The sequence below is a fragment of the Ambystoma mexicanum genome, chromosome 10 (genome assembly GCF_040938575.1).
Source record: "Ambystoma mexicanum isolate Mex_15411 chromosome 10, UKY_AmexF1_1, whole genome shotgun sequence".
Lineage (NCBI taxonomy): Eukaryota > Metazoa > Chordata > Amphibia > Caudata > Ambystomatidae > Ambystoma > Ambystoma mexicanum.
The window spans coordinates 858,076,977-858,098,419 of NC_090932.1; the positions used below are offsets into that span (position 1 = coordinate 858,076,977).

Below are 21,443 nucleotides of genomic sequence, written 5' to 3' on the forward strand. Positions count from 1 at the left end.
CATAATTAAAATGAAACACTGGTTCCAGATGGAAGAATTTGTTTCTCCGTCACTTTCACCTCCCCATCATTCTACTCCATGTCTCTTTTACTCCATATCTCTGCCGCCTTTGATACTGTTGTAATGGATGAAAAAGGAACACATACAAATCATAAGTAGGAGTTCAACATCTTTAACTTTGTCAGAATGAGTGGGATTCTAAGGTAATCCAAATAAGTATTTCTATAATAAATCGGGATATTTGAGTCTCGGATTCCTAACTATGGGAATGCAGGATTCCCTAACTAAAGATCCTAACTGTATTCCAGGGATTACCCTCTGCTTACTTCCCTACAGTCTCATGTAAATGGCACCCAGCTCCCTTCTTAACAAAACGACCATTTAGTATTTCTTGCTCCTTTCTTGGGGTAATTGTACTAATTGTCGCACACCTACTCTGCACCAGGTTTTTCATCCGATAAGACCTCGTGATATGTACCTGATTGTATCTAACTTCATGTCTGCTAATTGTCTTTGAGAACCTTGCCCCTCTCTGGTAATTTAAAGCACATTTTGATATTGTTGCTTCAATACTACACAAATTAACTGGCCTTTTAAGGCAGAGGGTATTCTGTATGATTTTCACTCTGTTGCAAAAAAGTCTTCCACCATGGCCCTCTGCAAAACTTGATCACAGTTCTTGCATGCCCCTGTACCTTCCCCTCTGGTCTTTTGCTCTCCATAGCAATGTACTTAACTTTGCCACATGTACTCCCTTCAACTTGGATCATTTCCCACATCCTCGTACTGCCACCATGCCATTTGGCTTTAAATGCAAAATCCTGCTCCACTCTCTGCCACCCTACAATCCTCCACTCTCAACCTGTCTCCTGTGTCCCATCAATGGAATGTACACAGGAGGACACTCAAGCTCCACCTGCTAGTTAGAGAAGGGGCACCATTGATGCATCCCTCCACCCCTTTGTCTTATCTCGATGGCAAACAACTAAGCATCAATGTAAATTGTATTCATGTAAATACTCTCCCATTGCCTAAATGTAACCGATATTTCTGTCTCTGAACTTCCCCTTTTCTTCTATGCAGACGCATTACTTCGATTCTTCCAGACTTCCCCTCACAAACACAATAAAATGTATGCAACTTTGTGCAGTTACGCGGGAAAGGGACTGCCTCTTATCTTGATTGCATTGTATACAGCACTTCTGGTAAGATTCTGAACCCACTAAATAAATTCAAAATAAATATGTTTGACTTCTGTGGAGTGCTTTTAGAGGTAATTGTCACAGATGGATCAAACTATACCAACTCCCTGAGAAAGTAGAGTGTTTTATTGACTTCTTGGGGCGGGCCCTTTCATCTTCCTCCCCTGTCCCTTCTATGGTTCTTCCCTCCAATTATTCTCTCTCCTCCTCCTACTGCTTGCCTTGACCCTTCTATATTCCTACATCCTCTGCTGCACTACTACTTGCCCCACACTACTACCTTCCTACACACTACAACTATAACTCAACACCATTACTACTCCTGCTACTACCACTTCACCCCACCTTATCAGGTGACCTGCTTTCCCTGTCTCAATCCCCTTTTAGCCACTCCCTTGCTTTTCTAACACTAGGCACACTCCCAAGACAGTAAAACTTGATCTCAACAACCAATACCTCACCTTTTCACCAATTCGCCTCCACACTCCTTTCCACTGCCCTTCCTCCTGCTGGTCTCTTGGTCTGCTCTGACCTCACCAAAACAACCACAACTTCCTCTTTTCTGTTGCCACTTTAGTCTTCCCTTCTCCTCTCCAATTGGATTACTGGCCCTGACCAATCTGGCACCGCCTTTCCCACCCAGGAGGTTTTACAATCAAGGGAAGTTACAAGTAGTGTGTTAAGCCCATGCTCCTTTCCTATGCGTTCAGCAACAATGGCGACCTGCATTGCAACAATGGTAGCTCCTAACAGTAACTTGGACACGAAAACGCACAATAAAAAGTGCTGTGAAATATTTTACTTTTGGCAAGGGTTTGCACATTAAGTACTTGAAATACAATTAAAGTGAATGTCAATGAGCAGTTTCACTGCTGTGAAAAAGTGAACAATTCATTTGCTGCCATTTGCAAGTTTGAGTAGGATGTGTTATTGTGGATTCTCCTGTGACTTTTCTCCAGTTTACTGCAGAAGGTTGGAGATTTGTACACTGGATTGAAGTTGTTGGCATGGGATTTTTGTGAGGCTCTGGAAGGGTGCTGGTGGTTTGAGCAGAGGATATTCAGGAGTCTGTTTTGGCAGGATATGATTTTTCAAGTCTGGTTTGTCATCCATAGATGCTCCAGTTTTTTTCAGCATCTTTATCTCAAATTTTGTATCTGTGAAAATCTAGGTTTTTGACTTGACACACATTCCAAGCCAGGGAGGCAGACAGATGTAGGGACCATGAAATAAATGTAATGAGCGGGAGTCAATAGCATATTCTGGGTATTTGGCTAACTAATTCTCACCCAACTTATTGTGGCCTGCTGCAAGGTTCAGATTGCTGGGAGAGATTCAGTTCTCGTTTTTCAGCATAAAAGGGACTGCTTAGCTGGACACCAATACCAACCAAGACCTACTTTGAACTGCCCAGGCTAACTGGTGCCTATCTTTGTAGACATCAACTGTGCTGTGTTTGGATATGTGCATAAGGGAGCATTAAGACAAAGCTTGAAGACATTTAAAGCATAAGGTGTTCTACAAAAAGCACAAACATTTCGAGTTTGCAACTCATGTAGAATTTAGATTGACGCATACTACGTACAACTCCTGGTTCCCCAGAGGTAGCTGCTGTTTGTGTGATGCTGAAAACCCAGAATCTACTTTTGGCTCCAGCTCATCACATTTTTGGTTTTGGCTCTTTGGTGGCAAAAGCCACCCAATCGCTCAAGCATTGGTACTGTAAATATATTTTTTAAAAAAGCAGAAAGAGTAGAGTGTATGGCATTGGCTAGGCAACTTGCCGATGCTTGGCTATGAAATGGCCGAAGCACCATCTGGGCCTTCAGTCTCGCTCATGTTTGCCAGCCTGCTGCTGTTTCTGGGGAGCTGTGCGTATTTCCAAAGTAGGAGCAAAATGACTGCACTTAACTAGATGCACGTTAGATTTTGATTTATATGCACCAATGCTTGTTGTCAGGTGAACTCCTGTCGGACTATGCCTGAAGTCCCCAGCGGAGTGATCTCGGTTTGGTCTGCTTTGCCTAGAACTAGCTTTCAGCCACACGGTGGAGGAGTAGGCTGATGGGAGTTGAGACGGCTGATGCCACGGCAAGGATTCATGAGCTGCAACACACCCGTACGGAATGCTTAAGTTTGTTGGTGTTACATGGAGATATTTTATCTTAACGAGATTTATAGAGCGCATAATAAGCCCAAAGGCATCTTGGCGCTAGTGAGAGAAGGTCAGTCCAATTCACAGGAGCTAAAAGACGAGCTAAAACAGCAAGGTCTTAAGCGCACAGTGAAACAGAAGATGAGACTCAGTGCTGCGCAGACGAAAGGGAAACTGGTTCTAGGCTTGTGCTGGAGCTACCGAGAAAGCATGCACGCCTGTCCAAGCAAGCCTGAATCTAGGGGATTGTAAGATCCTAAGATCCTGAGAATGGAGGGGCCTAGAGGGGATAATACAGAACAAATTTATTTTGAAGGAATTCAGCACCAATACCGTAAACGGCCCTGTGCGCAATGCATACTGCTTTAAACCTAGCACGATGCTCGACAGAGAGCCTGTGGAGTTGCCGTAACAGCGGGGTGATATGGACACCCCATGGAGGGCGAAGAACGCCCTAGCAGCCGCATTTTGTAGCAGCTGAAGGCGGCGCAAAAATGTTTGGGAAGAGCCATGTAGAGGGCATTACAATAGTCTGTTACTGATGACTAATGAAGATATGGATACAATTATGAAATTATTAATCACCTATAGATCACAATTGTATAATACCTCTAACATTGGCACTGTGGAAAGTTTACAGCTATTGGGCAGAGATTTTGCAAGATGCGTTAAAATGTAAAATGTCTTACTATATTGAGTTTACATGCAGCAAACGTGTTTAAGTGTACACTGCGCTCGGTAGACACAAGTTAATGCAGCAGTTAATTGTCACTGGATGCAGTTTATAGATGTCGCGCTCACCTGAATCTCTGCGGGAGCAACGAGACCCTCTGGCACACTTCCTTCGTCTTGCCAATAGGGAAGGTGATCTGTTAAGAGGAGGAGATATTAGAGTAGAAGCCCAGGTAAGTATCTTTCCGCCCCCTCACCCCTTTCTTCACCGAATTCTGGTTGCTAAACTAATGAGTGTCTCACCTTCTTTTTAAGGTTGGTGCGCTCTCAGTCCTGCATCTGCATGGGTGCTTCTGGTGGCAGAAGTTCTGCCGTAGATCCGACTGGTCCGATTAGTAATCCGGAGCGCCTGGATGGGCCCAGTTAGCTTCACTGGGTTTATCAGTTTAGGTAAGTTCAGTTTGAGTGAATCCTCGTAGGTATGAAGATGCCAGTTGCTTCACTGGACTACTATGGTTCAGTTCAGTTCTTGTATAACGAGGTTAGAGCCGACAAGAAAATGGTCCACTAACACTTGTCTTTTTCTTTCTTAGATCGGAAGACGCAGGATGCAATGAAGAAAGGAGCGGTTCCGGCTCCAACAGGGCGGCGTCCGAACAAGCCAGGTAAGGTTGGCCGCGTGGATTTTACGTAATGTACTCACTTTTCGCTCTGGTCTTTCCTTCTCCCAGGGATAGCGGTGGCGGCGCGCACAGGAATGCAGAAGACGCGCGTCGCTGAGGGAAAGTGGGTCCAAATGAAGGTAAGCGTGTGCTTTCAGAAACAGAGAACACGCGAAGCACGGGCCAGTCTCCAGGCGTAGCTTATAAAGGCAGCCACGCTCAGAGATTAGAGCGTGCCACGAGTTCCTGGTAGGAATCAACTTCCTAACTACCCGGCTTGCTATAAGGGCATGTCTAAGTGTTACTACATGGATAGACTGAGTTTCTTGCATGCCAGGCTCCCACCCAAATGGCTCCTAGTTGTTCTTTCCAAATGTTACCCCTACCATGGGACAAAAAGGACATGACAGGGAGGCCCTGGCTAGTACCCATGACAATAGAACAACGAATTGGGGGCAAAATTGCCGTGCCCTGCTGTGTGCTTGGGCCATCGAGCGAAAGAATCCACATTTCGCCCGAGTTGATGCTACTTAATGTGTAGCTTGCATTTGATTAACAGTAAGAAGAGCGAATAACACCCTGAGCAGTTGCAATGTCCAGGAGTGGGCAGGCAGCGTCCCACGGGACTGCTTGGTGGGTATATGTTTGGTATGGGTCCCGTTGGGGGGAGGTTGGGGGGAGATGGTGAGAACCCTCACCCTCCCGCAGGAGGTTGGCTGTATGAGCGTTTATCTATAAGAACTAATTGCTTGCTTCATTGTTATGAAGTGGGCTCTTATTGTTGGCATCAATGGCGTGAGAGGTTGATCCGATCTAGTAAGGCCCACGCAGGCCAAGGGCGCAGTATTGTGCAACACAGGACTGCAGGAGACACTTCCCGGCGCCACGTCCATGCTTCCGAACCTTTAAGAGCTGAGGATCAGACCCTCTGCGGCAAAGCCCACGCAGGCCAAGGGCAGTGTTGTGCGACGCAGGTGTTTGGTGCGAAGGGGTCGGAATGCATAGGACGAACATGCAGCGCAGCCGTCGACAAGCAGTGACCACATAGTAAGAAAGGTGCGGGCGGGTGGGCGCTCGGCTATTACTGCGTCCCACTAAACTGTCCTACCTCACGCATACTTGCATTTCAACGCATGTCTCATTCTGCACTGCTTCTACGCACCCATTAGGTTTCCCCTCTCCCGGGTAACCTTACTTTTTTGTGTCTTAACTGTTGCTCTGCATTTCTCGTGCATTCTTTTACACTTTATCCTCCCAGGTGAATGTGGTGGCCTCTAACAATGTTTCTCTGCATTCTTCTGTATTTTCCTTTCTAGGTGAATGTTTTGACCTCTATCACTGTTTCTGTGCATTTCTTCTGCATGTTCCTGCGTTTTTCCCTCCATGTGAGTGTTCCTGTGTGTGCCTGCACACGGCTTACTGTTCTGTTCAATAGGCCTTCCTCTTCTCTAGGTTCCATCACTCTGTTGGTTACTACTGGTGTCCTCTAGACATTTTTTCTCGCTAGGCTGAGCGGAGCCTGTTTGGCTCCGACCACTGTTTCCACTCATTGCTTGTTTGCTGACCTTGTTTACTCATCTCTGCTTTGCTGTTGCCGGTTTCCCTCTGTCCCCCCCCTACCCCCTTCCCCAATCCCCTTCTGTGCACCTGATGTGGCATAGCTCTGTGTAGTGCTCTTTCTCTTATTCTCTCCTGCCCTTTCCTCTATCACACCCTTTATGGTGCTTTCAATTTCCTGCATCTTCTCCAACTGCTTCTCTATCTCCTATCCTACGCCTCACACTATGAATGGAAGGAAGAAGCTCAAGAAGGATACCCTGGTCTCCAATACAGGCTTTCCCATCGCTGACAGCTATGTCAGTGCCTCCTCCAGACAGTCTCTTAATGACATCCTCTGTCGTTCCTTCTTCTGACCTATGGACCCTTCATGTGGTCGTACTTCGCTCACCTTCTTCTTCTCCCATTATAGGTGGCACCAGGTGGGAGGTCCTCTTGGCCTCCTTACTGTCCTCCAAAGCCATCATTAATGTCTATCTAAATGGCACTGCCATGGTCCAGGGCCCTCAGCCCAATCGCCTACTATTTGATAGGGGCCTCCCTCACCTCATCAACTTCCTTCCTTCTCCTGCTACTCCTTCTACCACTTCTCTTGCTCCTCTGCCACCTCCTTCAACATATGTCTCCTTTGCCATCTACTACCTATCTTGCCCCTCAGCTACCTCAGTCTTCCACCTTTCTGGCTTCCTTGCCATCTGCTCCCTCTATGGCTCCCTTACCAGCCACCTTCCCTCTGTCTCCTTTGCTGCCTCCACCCCTATGGCTTCCTTGCTATCTACCACCTCTCTGGCTCCTCCGCCGCCCCGTCCTTCCACCTCTATGGCTCCTCTGCCACTTCTGATGGTTTCTCCTCTCTCCTGTACCCCCATGGAGCCCCCGCAAGTCTTTCAAAAGTGGCAACCTGCCCCACGTGGCTACTTCCCAACTCTTGCTCTGCTGTCAAACATTCTTCTGACATCTGCCACCTCCTTGAGTTCCTGGATCTGGATGTTCTCGCTTTAACCAAGACATGGTTCAAGGCCAGCTCTGTCACAAGTCTTGACACACGCCCCCCTGTGGGCTACAAGATCCTATCCGAGCCCAGGCCCAATAGGCCAGGCGGTGGAGTGGTCCTGATCTTTCCAGAGTGGATCCCTGCTTCCATCATCCCCACTCAGACCTATTCCTCCTTTGAATGCCTGGTCTGCAGGCTCTCTCTCCCATCCTCTCTCTGACCTTGGCCACCATCTACAGGCCACCTGGCCAGACCACCCTCTTGCTCTCTGAATCGGCTGATCTCGCTTCCTCTCTCCTTTCCTCTACCTCTCTGCTTCTATTCCTTGGAAATCTCTACATCCACCTGGACTCACCAGACCCCTCCTCTGGGCTTTTCCACAACCTATGCCACTTTCCTTCTCCTTTCTACCCTTTTGTTCAGACCCACTAAGCCAGATTCACCTTGAATGTTCTCATCTCTTCAGACATCTCCCTCTCTAATCCTCTTACTACTCCTCTCTTGGACTGACCGCTTCCTTCTTTCTTCTTACTTGAAGCTTCCTGTCACCTTGGCAAAACCCCACCCAGCACTGCCACCTTCCTTGCGGTCATTCAACCTATGAAGCAAGTGTCAGTGGCTGCCTTTGCCTCCACTTTCTCTCCCCAACCTACTTCTGCGGTTGACTCCCACTCTGACACAACCCTTTCCAACCTCCACCTTTCTATCTCTAACACTCTGGATATCCTTGCTCCTGTCATGAGGATCCGCCTAAAGCCTGCCACCAAGTTCAACTCTTGGTACGACTCCGATCTGGCCACTCTGAAATGCAAGTGCAGAGTGGACGTGGTGGGCATTGGGCGCACCCTCTGACAAAATGGCCTGCAGCCTGCTCCAAAGGCAATACACACCATCTTCTCTGAGAAGAGGGTCCATATTTAAGCCGGCCTCTAACAACTCGGCCAAACATTTCAAAATCTGCAAGGATCTGGACAATCCTACTGCAGTATCTACCTCTTCTACATCCACCCAGGCCCTCTGCACGTCTCTGGTTTCTCATTCCACCACTAAAACCCAGGACATCCAGTCCACACTCCCTCTTCTTATCCTCACTCTCCCTCTACCTCTCTCAGGCCCTCCTTGGCCGCCCCTCCTCCCTCTCTCCTATAACGCCTGATGATGTTTCTAGACAAGTCTGGTCTATGAAAGTCTAACCAAACAGGTGACCACTCCTGCTCCTCCAGAACCATTAAGGAGAACATTGTTTCTGTCACTATAGCCTATTTCTGTAATCACGCCTTCACCACTGGTTCTTTCCTCTTTTCTCAAGCACTCCCCTGTACACCCTCTACTAAAAAAGCCTTTTGCCGAACCCCTCCGTTCTGGCAAACTATCGCCTGATCTCGATCATCTCTTTCCTGGGCGAACTCCGGCAGAAGTTGGCTTTCTCCCAGCTAACCCTCCACACTGAATCTGTTGGTTGTCTCCATGACCATCAGTCTGGCTTCGGAGCAGCCAGAGGCACGGAAACTGCTCTCCTGAACACCCGTGAAGATCTGCTCTCGAAGCTCGACTAGAGCTTTCCCCTCTTTCTCCTTGACCTTTCCTCTACATTTAACACGGCATCCTGATTAATCGTCTGTGAGACCCTGAGCATCGGGGGATCAGGCACTGGGGTGGCTGACCACCTTCCTCTTGGAATGATCCTCCCAGGTTCAGCTTGGGTCCGTTCTCTCCGCTACCTCTCTCTCCACATGTGGTGTACCCCAGGGCTTTATCCACTCACCCTGACTCTTAAATGTCTATCTAGCCCCTTTGACCCTCCTGATTTCTACCTTTTCCTCTAACTTTCAGTGTAATGCCTATGCCATGCAGCTCTCTTTCAGGCTGCCCTCAACCACCTCCTCTTCCTCCTCACTCATCCACGAGTGTCTATCTGCTATTCTGGCATTGTACGATCTCTGCCTTAATGCCAGTAAGATTGAGAGCCTTCTTATTGGGACCCCTGCTCCCGCATTTCCTCTCACTATGGCCGCCCTCCTTTGGCCCTCTGCCCTCACCCTCTTGTGAGGCAAAAAACATTAGTGTCATCTTTGACTCTACTCTTTCTCTCCCCACCTCCAGGACCTTGCTAATAAGGCCCATTTTCAGCTGCACCTTCCCATAGGTATTCTCACTTTTCTCCCCTTCCCCCAGAAGCTCGCTGTCTCCAGAGCTCTGGTTCTCTCTAGGCTGTACTACTGCAACAGCCTTTCTCAATCTGCCCAACTCTACTCTTTGCCCTCTTCAACTCATCCAGAACAGGACTGCAAAACCTATCCTTAGCCGAGGTACTGCATCTCTCAACCCTAAAATCCCTCTACTGGCTACCTGTGGCTGCAAGGATCAAGTTCAAGACCCTCTGCATTATCCACAAGGCTTTCTGGGGCTATGGCCCTCGCTACCTTAAACTATCTCTTCCAAAATTCTTTCCTTCTAGAGCCCACCGCTCATCTCCCCCGGCTTGGGGGAGCTTGGGAGACTTGAAACGAAAGCCATGGAAATCATAAATACGTTGTGTTTATAATTGCCTGGACATTCGCTTTAGGTTTCCTGTGCTCCCCCAGCACAGGGGAGCCTGAGAAAGCACGACAAATAACAGCACAAAGAAGCACTTGCCAGCAGCACAGGGGAGGAAGGGGCCTGACCGCATTCTCTGCTCTCCCGCTGTAATAAGCAAAAGCTACCAGTGGGTGGCTTTTGCTTCATTATTGCTACGAGAGCAGAGCTTACCACAAGCACAGGAGGCTCATTAATTTCCCTAAGTGGATGCCTCCTAGTGCTTGATATGGTTAACTTTGACCCTCATTTGCTGAACATTTTACATATGAACTTTCTTTGAAAAATATTTTTTGTATATATTTTGTATTCTGGCCCATCTTTTAAGACTAACATTTTTGAGTGATCTTCCCCTTTAAGTTCCAGAAGCTCCTCAAGACCTTCCTTTTCTCCTCCTTTCTCACTCTCCCCTACTAACCTACCCTTGCTCCTTCATCTGTCTGCTCTGTACCCTTGCTGCTTCATCTGTACCCTCTAAGAATACATTATACAACATGTCATGCTATGCCGTTGTTCCCCCCCGTCCCCCTGCCCCCTTAGTTCAGGTGGACTCTTCTTTAGGGATTTGAAAGTCTGAGCTGTGCACTTACATGTAAATCCTTGACCGAATGGGGGTCTACAGTTGGTAACATCATGGAGATTGGCATTGTGTCATATTGCCAGTGATGCAACAATGTTATAGCATGAAGCTTGTACTGGCATGAGATGGACGTCTTAAAAGTTCTCCTACGCATCAGCTGCTACAGGTTTTCCCCTAGTACCATACCCAGGTCTCTATCCCATCGTTTTCGGAGTCCCCGTGTAATCCCCCCCCCCGCCCCCCCGGGTTCCAACAATGCTCCATAGAGGCATGAAATGAGCCCTTTCATGTCCGCATGACCATCCAGAACACACTCGACTGGCGTAAGGTCCCTCTGGATACGCTCCTTCCATTTTTCTGACATGAATATTCCATTCAGCCTGAGGTATAGTAACACCTGCAATTTGCCTATGCCCAATGCCTCCTCCAGCTCCTGTATGCTTATAAATTCCCCTCCTTTCACTAATTGGCCCACCCTGGCCAGCCCCCCCCTCAAACCAGACTGGTAGCGTTCGACCTCCGGTATTGCATCTCTAACTGGTGGTGTCCAAATGTGACTCATCTGGGAGGGCCAGGTAGTGACACCCTCCCCCTAACCGCCAATAGCCAGCACTTCCCAGGATTGGATGGTCTCTAGTTTGCCACGGGAGGTTGTTCTTCAGGACCCAGAGCCATTCCACCACCGTTGCCGGGAGAAGGTGCTGATTTTCCAGGAATACCCACTGCTTATCTGGGTCTTCCCTTAAGTGCGGGACCAGTGCCCCGAGTGCTGCTCTGTAGTGCATCAACAGATCTGGTAGACCCACCCCTCCACTTTCCTTTAGCAATATGAGCGTCCCATATCCCATCTTCTGACCCTGCCACAGGAATCTCAGGATTCGCCGCTTGGCTTCTTTCAAGTGTGCTTCCGGCGCCCGAATCGGCAACATTTGGAACAAATGCAATACTCTTGGGAGGAGATTCATTTTTATTGAGTTGAGCCTTCCCATCCATGACAGCTGGCCCTTCCCCATGACTCAATTTCAGAAAACAACTCATCAAACAGGGGAGGGTAGTTGGCGTGGCCCAGGTCGAACAATGTTGACCCTGAGGTACTTCAGCCCCTCCAATTGGATCTGCAATCCCAGGGATTTCAATTCTTCTACCTTCCTGACATCAAAGACAAATGGGGAAAACCACTGATTTTCCTATATTCACCTTGAATCCCGAGAACATCCCAAACTCTTTAATTACCCTCATACCTGCGGAGATGGACTGAACTGGTTTCCTTAAGTGTAGCATGACATTGTCTGCGTACATCCCAAGTTTAAACTCTCTATCACCAACCCTGATGCCCTCGATTTGTGGAGTTGTTCTCAAGTGCTCCACCAGTATTTCCATTGTTAAGGCGAAGAGTAGCAGTGATAGAGGACACCCCTGCCTTGTTCCCCTCTGTAGCGAGAAGGTCCGCAACTTTCTCCCGTTGACTGTGGCCCTGGCTGTTGGATTTGCATATAGTGCCCGAATGCTCTGCTGGATTCCCTTGCCAAATCCACATGTTTCGAGTATCCCATAGAGGAAGCCCCAGTCCACACGATCTGAAGCCTTCTCTGCATATATGGCCACCAAAACTGGGGTTCCCCTCCTCCCCCACAGCATAAGGCCCTCCATTCGTGTGGCTAGAATCCTGGTGAACATTTTTGCGTCAATGTTAAGTAGGGAGATGGGTCGATATGATTTACAGCTCTCCGGGTCTTTGTCTGCTTTTGGTATAACCGTTATCAGTGCCTTTCCAAAGAACGGGCGCCCTCCTGGTGGTCCTGTATGTGAATAGGCTTTAGAGAAAACAAGTGAGAATCAGATCGACTACCCCTCTCTTTTAGTCTTGTATGGAACTTAGGAGAGAGTATCAGGAAACCTAACTGTATCAATGATTAGGAAATCGCCAGCGGAGAAAAAATTGCACTGAACAATTCAAATTGTAACAAGGGTTCTGTCTCTTTAATAGTCATAAAACGTTTTTAAAAAACCAACATTTGTGAAATAACACTCAATCATACCACTCATTCTACATACATCTCATCTAACAGGGGAATTCTAAAGTGAATCTAAATCTTTATAGACATAACATTGCTATTTGAAATGTGCATTTGTGACAGAGGAAAAAACCATTTGTTTTTCCTAGAACAGTCGACATATGTTTCGGCCCGTTGTGATGTACCACTTTTGTCAACGGTGGTCATCCAAATAAATGTAAGGCCATCTTCAGGACGCCAATTGCTTTGTAGTTGATCAATCTTGATCCCCATTTAGTACATACACACATATGTACACGTTCTATGTGACTGAAATTCTTCGTTTGTCTCGCTTGTCTGAGCTGGTTGTATTTGAATCTTCAAGTGGCCAGTCGGTTTACTATGGAATTAATAGATGAAGAGCCAGTCCAATTAGCGGATGTCGCGAACCGCATGCTGTGTAGCCTGATGCAGTCTTGATTCAGTCACATTCACAGCTTAACTCCAAGCCCGTCGGGTGTACAATCAGTGATTGATTAACTGAAGGTAATGGCCCACATGTAGGATCCACAAAGATCACTCATTTGAAATCGCGAGTGAGGTAACTAATCTACTCACAGCCCTTCAGTCCACCTTAAACTACTAGAAGACATCCGGCAACTTTCCACTAAGGCATTAACAACCATCAACAGCGGATGCTAATTTGTACCAGCATCATAGAGCGCAATCCAAACACACCTGCGCTTGAAGATTCAAATACAACCAGCTCAGACAAGCGAGACAAACGAAGAATTTCAGTCACATAGAACGTGTACATATGTGTGTATGTACTAAATGGGGATCAAGATTGATCAACTACAAAGCAATTGGCGTCCTGAAGATGGCCTTACATTTATTTGGATGACCACCGTTGACAAAAGTGGTACATCACAACGGGCCGAAACATATGTCGACTGTTCTAGGAAAAACAAATGGTTTTTTCCTCTGTCACAAATGCACATTTCAAATAGCAATGTTATGTCTATAAAGATTTAGATTCACTTTAGAATTCCCCTGTTAGATGAGATGTATGTAGAATGAGTGGTATGATTGAGTGTTATTTCACAAATGTTGGTTTTTTAAAAACGTTTTATGACTATTAAAGAGACAGAACCCTTGTTACAATTTGAATTGTTCAGTGCAATTTTTTCTCCGCTGGCGATTTCCTAATCATTGATACAGTTAGGTTTCCTGATACTCTCTCCTAAGTTCCATACAAGACTAAAAGAGAGGGGTAGTCGATCTGATTCTCACTTGTTTTCTCTAAAGATTGTCCCTTCCTTCAGATCAGACCCCCCGTTATCAAAAAAGAGGGATTACCCATTACTTAAAACCTGTGAATAGGCTTGCCATGTATCGCGCCAGGTGGCCACCGCAAAGGTCTTATAGAACCCAGCTGTATAGCAGTCTTCTCCCGGTGCCTTCCCAGCTTTAGACCTGTTATGGCTTTCAATACTTTCTACTGTGTGGTTGGCTTTGGCTTATCTAATGCAAGACTCTCCCCGCTCTGCAATGGTACCTCCGCAAGATATGTTACCAGCGTTTCATCGCCCGGCGACCCAGCAACTTCCCCTGCTTCTGAGCATCTCTGTCCCCCTTCATCCCTAACCATGGCCACCCACCTCTCTACTCTCTGGCCTCGAAGTCTTGCCAAAAATAATGTGTCTGCCTTGTCCCCCTTCTCATAATATTTTTGTTTCAGGTATTGTAAACTAGCCAGCACCTTTACCATCTCTGTCCTGTAATTCCTGGCGTTCCCCCTTGCCAACTTGAGGTGGTCTTCCCTCTCTCTGTCCTTTTCTTTCTACCCTTTCTAGGAGGCGAATCTCTCCCCGGAGGTTTTGGGACAACAGGACCCTGATTCTCTTTTGGAGGCACATTCCCTGATCAGGAGACCTCTCCATGTTTTCACTGCGTCCCATACCGTGCCCGTTTCGACTTCTCCTCTGTCATTAAGTCAAAATAATTATTCAATGGCACCTTTTAATTTCCTCCGCAAAGACAGTATCTCTTAGGAGAAGGTCATTGCATCGCCAGAGGGATTCCCAGGATTTCAATCCTGAGAGGGCCACGTCCATCTCAACCATGTTGTGATCCGACCAACTGATCGGGAGATGGTCGCATTTATTAACCCTATTGATATGCTGCTGCTGCATGAACAAGTAATCCATCCTTCTGGATCCGTGGACTGGTGAGAAGGTCTAGCCCCTCGTAGTTGAGTGAAACTACCGCCATACGTGTCTCAGCCCCTGATCCCGCATGTAATCCACTAGCCCTCTGTCTATGGATCCACCCCTGGTCCCTGAGGGGATTAGCCCACCACTGTGATCCATTTCTCTGTCTGCCCACATGTTCAAATCTCCCACCACGATGTGGAGGCCCCCTTTATCCTGTCTAGTATCTCTTCCATGGATTCTCTTAAAAATGCATTTGGCCAACATTCGGGCAGTATATGGATGCTATGGTTATTTTAGAATTCTCCATAGTTCCTGAGACTACCAGTACCCTCCCATCAGCTCGACCCCAGACCACTGGGTCCATCAGTCTTATTCTCTGGTTAAGTGTGATCACCACTCCTCCCTTCTTATAGGATCTTGACGCCCAGAAGACCTGCCCAATATGTGCCCCTGGGAGACGTCTTTCCTCCCCCGTACCATTTGTGTGTCCTGTACCAGGAGCATGTCTAGCTCGCAATTGCACATTTCTTTCCCCAACAAGGAACGTTTCATGGGGGAGTTCAGGCCTTTGACATTCAAGGAACCCACCTTGAGAAACCAAGACCTGTCCCCATTTCTCAGGGCTTGCCAAGGGGCCCTCGCTGTTTTGGTGGGGCTGCCTCATCCCCCTCTTGGTCTCCAGCCATGTCTTTGCACTTGAAGACCTGGAGCACCTGCTCTGCTTCTTGACCACTGGTTATTCAGTAGTCTACTTCTCCCTTTTCAAATTTCAAGGCGAAGGGAAAGGACCACCGGTATTGGCTGCCCTTGTCGGTCAGCCATTGTGTGAGGGGGCGGCAGTCTCTGCGGCGGACCAGCGTGGAGGCCGATAGGTCCTGGAACAACCTGCTCGTGTCTCCCTCGTAGAGAAAGCTCCCCAGGCGCTTAGCTTTTTCAAGGACCTAGATCTTCTCCCTGTGTCTAAGGAAGCGGACTACTATGGACCTTGGTCCTTTACCACCATCACCTCTGCCTCTGTGGTCCCTTTCAAGTTGCACTTTGCCTCGTTTCAGGGCGAACAGTTGGTTTATCTGTCCTACTACAGTTGCTGACTCCCCTTTCTGTTCTTTCACTCCCAGAATGCATATGTTATTGCGCCTTTCTCTGTTTTCTAGGTCGTCCAGCTTTAGCAGAGTTTCTTCCTCCCTCATTTCAAGGTCTGCCAAGCATGCTTTGTATTTCAAGTCAATGCTGACTATTTGTAGATGGTTGTTCTCCATCCCCTCCATCTTGTCCTCTAGTTTGTCTACCTAACCCTAAGATCACAAATAGATGCTTGAATGCCTGTCCTAATTGCTTTGATCTCCTGAAAAATGCCCTTCAGGTCTTCTCTAGTCAGGATTGGAGTGCCTGCGTTCTCTCCGGCTGCCAACACGTATAGGTTAGTGGGTTTTACCCCCCCGCCCCTCTCCCCCCCCCCCCCCCTGGGTGCCCCTCGAGTGTCTCTGGAAGTGCTGTAGTGACGAGATCCCTGTGGGGACCTCCTTGTGGCCCCTATCTGAACTTGTCTCCTCCAGGGCGATTCCCCTTTTCTCTAGCTGGGTGGGGTCACCCTTCCTCTGTGGCTAGGCGTGGTGCAGCGTAGATAGCTCTGTTTACAGCCCCCCGAGCTTCGAAACAGTCTAGGCGCCTCTGCCTGGCCTTGTAAGTCTGTCCCCTGTCTGCTCAGGCTTTTGGGGTCGGACTTTAGGCCCCTGCTTGAGCTTGGCCCCGCAGTTGGACGTATGTTTCCCCTTTCACATCATTTGTGAGCGGGGTGATTGTCTTTCCAACTTAAGTTTGTTTGACGCTTCAAATTGGCCCTCTGTCGCTTACAGCCCCACAAGTTGGTCTCTCGTAAGGTGCCCCTCTCCCAGAACCGTGTGCAATAACAGTTCCGTTTTTTCCTTGAATGTGTGGATCCGGGCTCCTTAGTTTGGGCGCAATGGCCTGCAGACACTCTCGGTGCGTCACTGTGTTCGGTTCTGTCCCCGGTGTGCCCCTGCCTCTTGTGTCCAGCAATTGGGCCCGAGTCACTATGATTGACAGCCCGTACCCTCTGTTTTTTCGCCGGGCCTCTGTTCTCTTTCCCAGCTCTGCAGGGCTTCCTGGGTTCCACACCGACCAGTACTGCCCCTAAGATCTCCCTCGCAATGGAGAGGGGTGTGCGCCCATCACCCTTCACTAGAGCGTGGGTTCGGTGTTGGGCTCTGGTCCGGTTCCTCCCTTACATCCAAAGTTCACCTTCCCAATAGGGTTTCACCTTTGAGGCTCCGATCCTATGGTTTTTGGGGCTTTCTAAAATGCATGTGCCTCAAGGGTCAGGGTGTGCCTCTGAATTGGTTGTGGAGATCTCGCCACGTGGCGCCGTCTACGATGTTAACAAATTGTCACTACGCACATTGTCCACCCCTTAGCCACGGACTGAGGTTATTCTAATGTTGTGTTACTCCGTCTGGGCGCCTTCCCGGGACTTGCCCTGATCGATGTGGTCACACGGGGCCCTCTCACCTTCGATCCGTGCCGCTCCTCTCGCGCCTTCCTCAGTTTTGTTTGTGCCCCGCGGGCATCTGGAACACCTCCTCTCCCTCTGGTCTGTGCGCCTTCTGGAGCTGCTCCTCGTCGGGCCACGCCCCTTAGTGGTCTCTTTTAAGTTGCTTTTAAAGTGATAGTGCACAGTTGTTGAGAGGTTTAGCAGTTTTGGGTCAAGGGTTACTAGTGCACCCATTAGCAAATATTTTGTTTAGATAACTTCATTGGTACAAAATTAAGAGAGCCTAAAGCGGGACCCCTCCCCGCCCCCCCAAAAAAGTGCCGCTGTGATCGAAGAGTCACACCTGGGAGGGTGCAACTCGCCATCTCTCCATTTGCCAGGCTTTACGAATGAAGCATACCTCTGAAAGAAGCCAATGGGCACGTTCGCCCCTGAGCAATCCCAGCCCCTTGTGCTAATTTTGTTGTAAATGACTTTCAACAGAATAGCAAGACAATTGCAGTTTCCATGCCTTGCAGCAGGTGTAGGGAGGTGTGGAGGGGTTTGGTGTGCTAGCGGGTGTTTCACCCACTTGCATGATAATTACTCTAGGAGAGAGGTGAGGGCGATGATTGTATTAGCGCAAATGGCAATTTGGAAGGGGTGAGGTCGCCATGGCAGAATGTGTCATAGGTCTCCGCTGCATTTGGTTGTCAAAGGTGTTGAAAAGCGGTTATCAGTTTAGATATACAGAGGAATATTGCACAAGTCGTTTGACTTAGTTATTATGTTCTGGTAAGATTAGGCACCCTAACGTGGGCACAGATAGTGTAAAATGATGGTCAGAATGTCCAAATGAGGTATCCAGACGTGAATGTTGGGCACATTGATCACCGAAAATTCGGTCAGGCAATGGACCTTGAAATAGTACAGGAGACTATAGGGCTTGAGCCGTTTGTATCATATAGCGTTACCTCTCTGCACGCGTAGTGTGAGCAGAACTAGCATACATACAGCTGAAAGGGGAACACCAGCCAACGTGGTGTGCTCTGATCATGAAACTACAACAGCACAGTGACGGTTCCTGCATATTTGTTAGCAGATTATTTTAGGGAGCAACGAACATCGGGGAATGTTAAGCCAGTTAGGAGATTATTGCTCTGTACGAATGACGTTATTGGGGGCTCACTTTACGATAAGTGAGCCAGGTCAGGCTCAGCATAACCAACATTGCTGAGTCCATATGGTAATGTACCATGGGAATAACCTAACGCAGTGTTTGTTTAAATGACGGAAAGGTAGCAACGACAGCTCAGTAATAGTGTATGGGATAGGATAGGTGAGAGGACGATTTAATGGCTTATGTACATAATGGCCAGGGTAACTTTATTGTTTAGTGAGTGAGATAGCTCACTGGGTTGAGCGCTTGCTGCGGCGATGTGTGCAGGATCGGCAGGTCTCTGGTTCAGATCCTGGCAAATACAACTCAGCTTTTCAATTTCCCACGGTCCGTAAATGAGTACCGGCTACAGTTGGGATTATAATTGTAGGTGAATGTGCTATGTATAGCACCTGATGAATTCCCCAACAATATTTGCTCCAATCAGCAGCTTTGTAAGAAGCAAGTCGGACACCTGGCTTTCCATTTCCCAGCTTCAGTTATTTCATTTTAGGCAATTGCTCTATTCTCCTTCCTTCTCATACTCTTGCATACCCCAACCCCTTATCGCATCCCCATTTAAAATGTTGCACACTCCTCCTTGCACCCTTGTAGCTATAAATGCAAAATGCAAATAACACCCGTAAACGTCGAAACTATTTGCATTGCTAAGACTTGTTTTCATTGCCAACACCAATTGTTACAGCCATTAGACATTGGAGGAATCTGGTATGAATTATGTGCGACTATCTTAAGATTCATTAGTAGCCACTGTGTGTGCGTTATGGTTACGTTAATTAAGGTTCTGAAAATTCCAAAATATGAAGTATGCATTTACAAAGTGGCTTCCAGCCAGAACTCCACCTTGTGGATTTTCGACAGCCATATTTTATAACATTTTAAAATTTGAGTACACTGGCACGTCTTTTGAATTCCCAATTCTAAAATCCAACTATCTTTGGAATCAGAATTATACTGACCTTTAGAGACTGGGCGTGGGTGAAAATATCTTCTCTCGCTGAGATATTGATATCCCTAGATATCTCGTGGAGGTATTTTGTCTGTGCAAGGAGAGTCTCGTTCACACCTTCAATCACCCGTGTACTTTCACTCAGTAAATTCTGCCCTGGGGAATGCACGTTTCTCCAAATCCATGACTGTTCCAAATGTAACTTGGATCCAAAGGCTTACCTTCTATTATCTGGATAGATTCCTTTTTGGACACTCTGTTCCAGAACATGAGCAAGGTAAACACTTTGATGAACGCTGAATGCTTTCTTAACCTCTTATTGGCGTGGACAGGTTATTAGAATAAACTTACATTTCATGTTGGCTATTCTAAACTCCTATTTGCTGTTTTTGTTTCCTGCTACTAATAGCATTATCCTTTCTTCTTAATAGCATCCAATGTTAAAACTGTGCTCTTTTTGGAATTGCCTTTCTTAATCTGCTGATCTGAATTGAATGGATATGTTATGCTTTGTATCCCCAATCGCCTCCTGCAAAGTGTAATCCTTTAACTCTGCGAACTTTGGGAGCAGTGGGAGTTCAGGTGCGTTCACACACTCCCACGACCTCAGAGCCAACTCCTAAATTCCTCACACTGACACAGGTTCAGGCTCAGCTGACCTACGCCTTTTTGGTACCATCATGCTGGAAGGCATTTTTTCAGTGGTGTGCTAATCTGCTAACATGGGGTCATTTGTTATCCATTTGGACAATTCCAGGCAAAGGCTAGAATTAAAAACAAAAAACAATTGCGGTTTCGGAACTCCAATTACTTAATCATTATAGCCCTCTTCCCGCGTGATACACTAGCTTGTAATGGCCTGGAGGTGGGGTGTTAACATGGACTAGAGCACCTTACGAGTCGGTGTACCCTAATTGGGCTCTAAATCTATTGGTAGCCCTGGGACAGACTGCAGGGTCCATGCAGATGTAATACAAGGCTGAATACAGAGGTCAGGGGTGGATCAGTCAAGACAATTGATGTTGTGACCCTTTGACACAAGGAAGAGGATAAGGATGGGCCGGGAGAAAGATTTGTGTGATGGTTTATAGGTAAGCAGCATGATGAACTGTGAGATGCTTTCCCAAACTGGACAGTGGCACAATGGGGAAGAGCATGACATGTACTGGTATGTATAGCCCGCGTTTTGTTCAATAGCCAGCACTTAAGCAATTACTAATTTATAGTAATCTTCACCTGAGATATGGATATACCCTTTTCAAGAAAGGCACTGTTTGAAGTCGTTCTAATTGAATGTCACAGAGCACTTGTTTTGCTCCTTTCTTAATAAAGCAGCTACTAAAAAGGTTTGGCTGGTGTTTGAAAGGCAATATGCATTCCTCCATCAGGTTTTGAAGTGGAGCCTGTTCTGTGAATGCATATGCATGTAAAGAAAAGGAGAACGGGAACGCATCATTCCAAAACAAACCAAATGTTTACATTCAACTAAAAGGACCAGGTGCTTAACAGGTCTTTTGCAAGTAATTGGTCAATTAATGGAATACATAAGCCATAACTGGCACTGTTGCGGACGTTTAAGTATGTGGAAAATATATTGCATCGGGTAAAATCGAGTTTGATATCACCCAGGTACCCAATTGTCTACTTTCTCCTAGGATCACCTTGCCTGCCTCATGCCCCCGTAGAAAGCATGTATAATGTGTTGCAAGGTATTCCCCCTGCACCAATGTGTGGTTTACATGTGTTGCTTTAATTTTACTATGACTTTTTTACGCAGGACTGCTAATTTGGTATAAAAAAAACTAATTTTAATTTTTTTCGTAGGTTTATTTTCAATGTGAACATCACATTAAGATATGTACATCAAAGAAAAATCTGCAGAGAAGACACGTTTCAACTGCGAATAAAGGAGTTTGCAGACTGGATTTGCATTATTTCCAAAAGACAACGAAGCCTCATCCAATAGAATGCTAATCTTGATGGAAGAGATTTGAGCCTATGAATGCCGAAATGTGTTGCAGGTAATCTAGGAATTGTTTACTCCTGTTGTATTGAATCCATCAATCACTTGTTGCTATCTGGAGGCGCCGCCATGGCCCTGCAAGAGCAGCGCCGCTATGGCCCTGCAGGAGAGGCGCCATTAGGGGCTGCCTCATGGGCCATGATGGGGCTGCAGTGTTTACTGGGGCTTCCGGGAGGGCAAAGTGGGCAGGG

The 21,443-nt window shown here is 47.2% G+C and overlaps 1 protein-coding gene across 15 annotated transcripts in view; it reads left to right on the forward strand.

Moving 5' to 3' along the window:
* GPR160 (G protein-coupled receptor 160) overlaps nucleotides 1-21,443 on the forward strand; it is a 606,153-nt gene that overhangs the window by 482,945 nt on the left and 101,765 nt on the right. For 12 of the 15 annotated variants that reach the window (XR_011276091.1, XM_069618543.1, XM_069618544.1 and 9 more), the window contains one exon: nucleotides 21,054-21,250. Coding sequence is in view for 2 of the 15 variants with exons in the window: in XM_069618555.1 (XP_069474656.1) it covers nucleotides 21,054-21,203 (150 nt within the window). In the remaining 13 variants the exon portion in view is untranslated. Of the gene's footprint in view, nucleotides 1-1,115; nucleotides 1,206-21,053; nucleotides 21,251-21,443 lie in introns of those variants that run through there. The other 3 variants (XM_069618554.1, XM_069618555.1, XM_069618552.1) reach the window with 2 other exon arrangements.